At 39.3% G+C, this 7,094-nt stretch overlaps 1 protein-coding gene and 1 pseudogene across 1 annotated transcript; both read left to right on the forward strand.

Annotated features, from left to right (window-relative positions):
• Nucleotides 1-269: 269 nt before the first annotated feature.
• LOC133741336 (RNA pseudouridine synthase 4, mitochondrial) lies at nucleotides 270-4,495 on the forward strand. The gene is made up of 12 exons (XM_062169261.1): nucleotides 270-737; nucleotides 826-876; nucleotides 987-1,127; nucleotides 1,211-1,258; nucleotides 1,354-1,434; nucleotides 2,186-2,299; nucleotides 2,391-2,492; nucleotides 2,944-3,055; nucleotides 3,295-3,341; nucleotides 3,461-3,887; nucleotides 3,960-4,059; nucleotides 4,199-4,495. The coding sequence occupies exons 1-10, from the start codon at nucleotides 315-317 to the stop codon at nucleotides 3,830-3,832; spliced, it is 1,491 nt and encodes a 496-aa protein (XP_062025245.1). The 5' UTR covers nucleotides 270-314; the 3' UTR covers nucleotides 3,833-3,887; nucleotides 3,960-4,059; nucleotides 4,199-4,495.
• Nucleotides 4,496-5,326: 831 nt separating this feature from the next.
• LOC133737139 (subtilisin-like protease SBT4.6) lies at nucleotides 5,327-6,508 on the forward strand (annotated as a pseudogene).
• Nucleotides 6,509-7,094: the final 586 nt, after the last annotated feature.

The following is a 7,094-nucleotide window of genomic DNA, read 5'->3' on the forward strand; positions in this document are numbered from 1 at the left end:
GTCCGTGTGAATGGGCGAATTTGGTGGGTGGTAGTTGGGCTTGTTTGGCTCACGGAGGTCGGTCGTTTTGACTGGTTTGCCACTTATGGTTCTAGCTTGGAAGGGGTTGTGCGCGACTCATCAATCATTCGACCTGTGGATGAGGGTGAAGTCGCGGCTTGTCACACCCGTGTTATGTAGTCTGTTTGCTTGTTATTGAATAAAGGACTACGTTTTCTTCTCAAAAAAAAAAAACTAAAGAGTAAAGACAATGAGTCAATCCTCGACTCGCTTTTCAGGCCCATAAGAAATATCGGATTGCCCCGAAGACCGTTATGAATTTCCCGGTTACTAAAACCCTCACAATCCCAACTCCAACGCTAAAACCCCAAAACTCCCAAAACATGCCTAATCGCATCCTCCTCCGCCGCATCCTCCTCCGTCATCCACTCTCCTCCTCCGCCGAATCCGGCGGCGATAGGCTCTTCATCTCACCTTTCCACTACTCCCGATCTTACGCCACCACCCAAACATTTCACGAAGACAAACAAAAGCGCGGCAAAAAGTGGTTCACTCTACCTCCGTTCACTGACACCGTAAACGGCGCCGCTTTGGGACGACAGCTCTCTCGCAGCGTCGGCAGAGATGTGTATGCTAAACCCACCGCCGCCGCAGCTACGACGGCGCTTAAATGGGTCACCAGGTGCTGCCCTGAGATTCCCAGAAGCCTTGTCCAGAAACTCTTTCGGTTAAGACAGGTTGAAGTCTTTTGAAGTTTCATTACAATTTGGAAATGGGTTTTTGAATGGTGATTGGAAAGTGGTCTGCTTTGATTATTTATCACAGGTTCGAAGAGAAGCATCTGACATGGATCAAGGTGTTCAAGCACGTAAAAGGGTATCTGAAATTTGTATTAACTTTTTGTTTTGTTCTGTAATGGGTAGAGCTTAGAGCTTTTGTTGCAATTATATTGGGTAGTTTTGTTTCTGATTTCGATTTTCGTGAAGGTGGGGGCTAAAGACTCGATGAACTTAGGAGATCGAATTTGTCTTCCTAGTTCTGTGAAAGAGTTCCCTGATGATAAACAAGAAGAGGGACATTGTAGTGAAGAAGAAGTCAAGTTTATTCGTAGTCTCGTGTTGTATAAGGTTCGTAACTGTGAACTCTGTCGCTTGTGTGTGTGTGTGTGTTAAGCTAGTTATCTTGCTTACACATGTTATTTTGATTTCAGGATCCAGCTATTGTTGTCATCAATAAACCCCCTGGATTGCCTGTTCAGGTTGCTAGTGATACTTAATTGATGAATGTGTTGTACTTTTGGTTTCTTGGTAGCTCTATTTGATTCCAGTGTTGAAATATATGGTGTTTGTACAGGGCGGTATTGGAATCAAAAGGAGTTTAGATGAACTGGCTGCCACTTGTTTAAGTTACGGCTTTTCAGAACCGCCTCGTCTGGTGAGTTTGTGTAACTTCTAACTTAAGCAGGAGCAGGATTCATTATCTATAGCTGCAAGACTATAATCTAGAGTGCAAATGGAAATTAAAGAGGCATATTCAACGCATGACTATTACACTATTTCAATTATGGCTCTATTGAAGAGTTCTAGCTAAATCATTGATTAGCACCTTTTTCTGTTATTTTATTTTTTTAAATATTTTTTATTTATTTATTTTGAATTTTCAACAAGGCTTTGCAACTTGTTAGCTATATTCATTCATCTGTCGAGGTTATAGTTTCGGACCCACCTTGGTTGGGTAAAAAGTTGTGTCATTCCAGTCTAGAAAGAATGCAACGGAAGTAATGAATAGCACTTCTTGTTTCGTTCGGGTTAGAGTTCTGATGTCTTGAACAAACAGGGACCATTATTTTCCATGTCCCTTTTGACTGTTTGTGTTTCTCAAATTCTAAAAATGAGAGGAAAAGTTATGGAGAAGATATCAATGGATAGACTGTCTATCATATTAGAATATGTCTGATACATTCTCCTTAATGTCTCTGATTCAAGATTTATAAAACTGTATTAATTTATGGATAGGCATGATATAAACACGATATATAGATCAGTTAGAATGACACTTGTATTAAAAATTTCTTATATTGTATTAAGTGTGCTTGCCTGGCCTCTTCTGTTTCTTACAACAATCTTGTAGATTGCATGGATATTGGATGATCTATCTTCTATCAACACGTTTTTTGTTTGTTTAGGTACACAGACTTGACAGAGATTGTAGTGGTATCCTTGTGATGGGACGGACACAAACAAGTGCAACAGTTTTGCATTCCCTCTTCCGTGAGAAAACTTTTGGAGCTTCAGATGATGTGAGTAAATGTCAATTCTTTCTCTCTGTCTTTGCTTGTTCCAAGATTCTTAGTTCTGTTACATTACCTGTGATTTGTTTTTGTTTTAAAGGTTATCGACCATGCTAAAGCCATTCTGCAAAGAAGGTATTGGGCACTCGTCATTGGATCTCCCAGACAACAAGAGGGGTTAATCTCTGTGCCTTTAGGAAAGGTTAGAGTACTTATGAATGTTGTCACTGTCCTACATATGCCGTAGACCTAGAGATTTCCCTGTACGGAGTAATGACTTCGGCTAGACTCTGCTTAGCAATTTAATTGCTTTACGGTACAAGCTTTCGGTCAGTACCTTAGGGATATATTGAACATATATTAATGCACAAATGTTTATAAATATACAGCCAAATTACATTTTTTTTGTTCCTGTATCTCTGGCCATTCCATTTGCTGAGTAGTTTGTATTTGGCAATTTACATATTGCAGTTTACCAACTTTGCAATTTTCATTAACAATTTATACCACATTTGCAACATTGGCAAACTACATAACTGAAATTACCAAAACTATGCACCAAAACTGTAAAACGTTCCAGATTACAGACTGAATGTGTAATTTAGCTCAAATTTACTTAAGTTATGATAAGTTGGTGTTATGAAATCTTTCAGGTGGTGGTAGACAATGGTAAATCAGATAGGATCACCATTGTGAATAAGGCACAATGTTTGCCATCTCAACATGCACTTACAAAGTACAAAGTGATTGGATCATCATGTCCTGGTTAGCAACAAACTCTATTGCCCTTGCACAATGTGTCCAATTTACTATTTAGAGGACTGTCTGAGTAAATTTTTGTCATGAGATATCTGTTGCAGTTGTAGTTTTATTACCTGGCCAAATCTAGTTTGACAAGAGTAATTTGGCCCTGCACTGTTATGTTCTTTTGATATTCCAGGACAAATTCTCAAATAATTAATACTTCCCTGTCATGTTTCTGATATTCTACTGTAAGTATGCAGGTTTCACATGGTTAGAGCTAATTCCACTTACTGGTCGAAAGCACCAGGTATGCGTCGGAACTATACACTTGCAATGATTTCTTGTTTCAGCTTTATTCATTAGTTAGAGTCACTGTTGACTGTGCTGTCTGTGCACAACTCTTCTAACCATGTGTGGGAACTACAGCTGCGTGTACACTGTGCAGAAGTTTTGGGAACACCAATAGTCGGAGACTACAAATATGGATGGCGAACGCATAAGGACTGGAAACCTGTTGCTTGGTCTAAGATTGAAAGCCATTCCAGTGAGGGGCATTCGAAGAGAAAAAACATTCCTTTTGATCTCAATATGGACAGTGGAAGTATTGCCGAAAAGAATTTGCGCTTACATCTTCATTCTAAGCAAATGATTTTGCCTGATGTGTCTCTGGCTTTGCAAAATGTGAAACTGCATGCGGAGTGTGATCTTTCAGGACTAGAAAGCCTAGAATTGGTTGCTCCTATGCCTTCATACATGCAAAAAAGTTGGGATATTACAAATTCTGGTTTTGACGGGTGATATTACACATTCTTAAGCTACAACTAGAATTTTCTAAATACTATTATTCTTTGAGGTGCGTTCTTCACTTATGTAATTTAGTGTTAACTTGCATGCCTTGTGAGATTACTTTCTAACTCGTGTTTAGATTTAAGCAAAACTTGGCAATCCATGGGTGGACTTGGTGAAAACATTTCTCGTTATATCCTCATTTTGCAGTACCACTCAAGTATTGAACAAGGTGGCCTGTAAGTATAGATTTATTACTGCATAGTAACCAAGTGCAGAATTGATTACCATCAAGTGCACCATATTCATTATTTCACTCTTGTACCTATTTACTTGCAGAATTATGTTGAACCAATAGATTCCTTTTTGTGCTTGCAGGACTACCTTATGGCTTCCAAGTTACAACTCCTAATTGTAAACGATGTAAGCTAGTTTGTTTTATACAAGCACACCCGTGTGGCATCACCTGAATACCAATGCTAGTTATCTTTGGAGAGCTGCCCAGTATCTCTGTACTTCCCGCTTCTTTTATGTGATCCTGGCTAATAGGCTATATATGAAAATAACTACTGCGTGTTTAGATTGATATTTGAAGTGTATTAATGACAGTTTCTTTTTAATAGCCACTCAACTATGTATTCAGCTTCTTAATATATACGGATTGTGCAATCTCAACTTGCAAGTGCAAATGAGGTAAGAAAATCAAGATGCATTGAAAATAAAAGTAAAGAAAATCTGGGTGGAGATGAGACTATAATTTATCCCCCTATAAAGCACTCTACATGGGTTATGCTTCTGAGCATCAAACAATGGCCAAGAATGAGGCTCTCTGGTTTTCTCATGCTTTCTCCATTTTCATGCTTAACATGAGCTTCTTCCTTTGCAAAGCCATTGATGAAAACAGAAAGGTCCATAGTGTACCTCGGCTCACTTCCAGATAATATTAAGTTGTACTTACCATTGTCTCACCACCTTTGTATACTAGAAAGAGTTGTCAAGAATGGCTCGGGTGCAAATCCGTTGTCAAGAAGTTACAAAAGGAGTTTCAATGGATTTGCTGCGAAGCTCACTGACCTTGAAAGACAAAAGATTGCTAACAGGAACGAGGTGGTCTCTGTCTTTCCAAGCACAACTTTCCGACTTCAAACAACAAGATTGTGGGACTTCAACGTTCAAAATGAGAAAATCATCGAAATGCCACAGTGGAGTGATTGGTGTCCTTGACACAGGAATCTGGCCCGAATCGGGTAGCTTCAAAGATGAAGGTTTCAGTCCGGCTCCAAGCAGTGGAAAGGTGCTTGTGCAGGTGGAAAAAACTTCACTTGCAACAACAAGATCAGCAGAGCTCGGTTTTATGAATCAGCGAAGTCTGCAAGGGACGACAAAGGCCATGGAACCCACACTGCCTCAAAGGCAGCAGGGAACGCCGTAAAGGACTAGTACAAGGTACTACAAGAGGTGGAGTTCCCTTGCGAGAATTGCTGCATATAAAGTCTGCAATGGCGAATGGTGCCGTTCAGAGGGTATCTGAGTACTTTTGACGATGCTATTGCTGATGGAGTTGACATCATTACTGTTTCACTTACTCACATACTTACACTACGTTTGAATAAAGATCCGATAGCAATAGGTGCTTTTCTTGCAACCGAGAAAGGGATACTAACAACTAAAACTGCAGGCAACGATGGTTATAGAGCTGGTTCTGTAACAAGTGTAGCACCATGGTTGCTAACTACAGTTGCAGCAAGAGATCGTTGGATAATTGACAAAGTTGTTTATGACAATGGAAGCACAATGGTCGGGGAATCAATAAACTCCTTCACATTAAATGGAACAAGTTCTCCATTAATATATGTGAAATCTGCTTCAAGTCAATGCTCGGAGTTTGATGCGATGAGTTGCTTCTTGCCTGGATAGTAAAGGTTGTCTTATCTGATGGTTACATTGGAGGAGATGTGGCTTATGAAGCTGGAGCAGTAGGTTTAATTTTTAAAACTCACCAGGATGTTATTCTCCAGACGTATGATGCGATAAAGTCCTACATGAACTCACTATAGAATGTTACTGATGATGCCCCATGGGAATTTGCTTATGGATCTGGACATATCAGTCCTGTCCAAGCAATAGATCCAGGGCTGGTTTATGAAGCTTCTAAGGAAGGTTACATAAAGCTGCTCTGCTCGGTCTTGGGAGAGGCCGAGGTTAGACTTATATCAGGAGATAACAGCACTTGCTCTACACACTAGGATAAAGATACCAATGGATTACAATTACCCTTCACTAGCTATTGTTGTTTCACCATAGCAAGCATTTACTATTAAATTTCACAGAACAGTTAAGAACGTTGGCCTTGCAAACTCCACCTACAAGGCCAGAATTTCACAAACTCCACTCGAGTGGACATCAAGGTTGTGCCTGAAGCTTTTTCTTTCAAGTCTTTGAATGAGGAGAAGCCTTTTGATGTGACCGTTGTTGGAGGAGGATTGTCAGATGGAGCACAACCGACATGTGTCGGTATTGCTGGTTTGGTCTGATGAAAATCATAGCTTTAGATTGTTAGAAGTCCAATTCTTGTCCACACCAACCAATATCAATCATAACTTCATTACTAAGCAGAACTTCATTGTTGGAAAGGAAGTGAATTTTCTGATTGTAAGTACGTATACAAGTCGTTTTCCAAACCTGTGAAGTTCTTTCAATGAAATAAGGCCAAACTATACATGGCTAGCTCTTGTGATAAATAAATGAAGAGTTTATTTAATCTAATACATGTTTTGCTGGTACTTTCTTCTTGATTTTGCTGATATGAAGAAAACCAAAACAAAATGAGACATGTTGAGGGTTTAGGCTGAGTTCGCCTAGTCGAAAGGACAAGTAGAGGAAGGGTTCCACTCTAATATCTTCTCATATATCAAAGATTTTTGCTGACGTAGATATCAGTGACATATAACCATCTACTGTATATTTATCACATACAATTATGGTGTGGAAGTTAGGATTTGATTCATTAATTTGTGACATATAATTTATGAAAATACAAGGACAGAATATGATTTTCTGGAAAACGAGGATTGCAGTGCACTGATCAATCCTTACTGGGCAGCAGAAACTAAAATAACAAACTAAACACCAGATTTTGGTTACGCAGTGAAAACCTCAAGTATGAGATTAAAAACACTGCGGGGCTCTTACTCTTGAGAACCCAAAATAAAGATCATCATATTGAAAAGGATATGTTCTTTTACAAACTTTGAATAGCACTAGCTCGGCTATA

Source organism: Rosa rugosa, chromosome 3 (assembly GCF_958449725.1).
Source record: "Rosa rugosa chromosome 3, drRosRugo1.1, whole genome shotgun sequence".
Classification (NCBI taxonomy): Eukaryota; Viridiplantae; Streptophyta; class Magnoliopsida; order Rosales; family Rosaceae; genus Rosa; species Rosa rugosa.

Excerpts from the sequence above, each read along its gene's own strand:
- LOC133741336 (XM_062169261.1), top strand. The coding sequence starts at position 315 with ATGAATTTCCCGGTTACTAAAACCCTCACAATCCCAACTCCAACGCTA. Across the intron at positions 738-825 it reads AACTCTTTCGGTTAAGACAG|GTTCGAAGAGAAGCATCTGA; the intron begins GTTGAAGTCTTT and ends TATTTATCACAG. Across the intron at positions 3,056-3,294 it reads GATTGGATCATCATGTCCTG|GTTTCACATGGTTAGAGCTA; the intron begins GTTAGCAACAAA and ends GTAAGTATGCAG.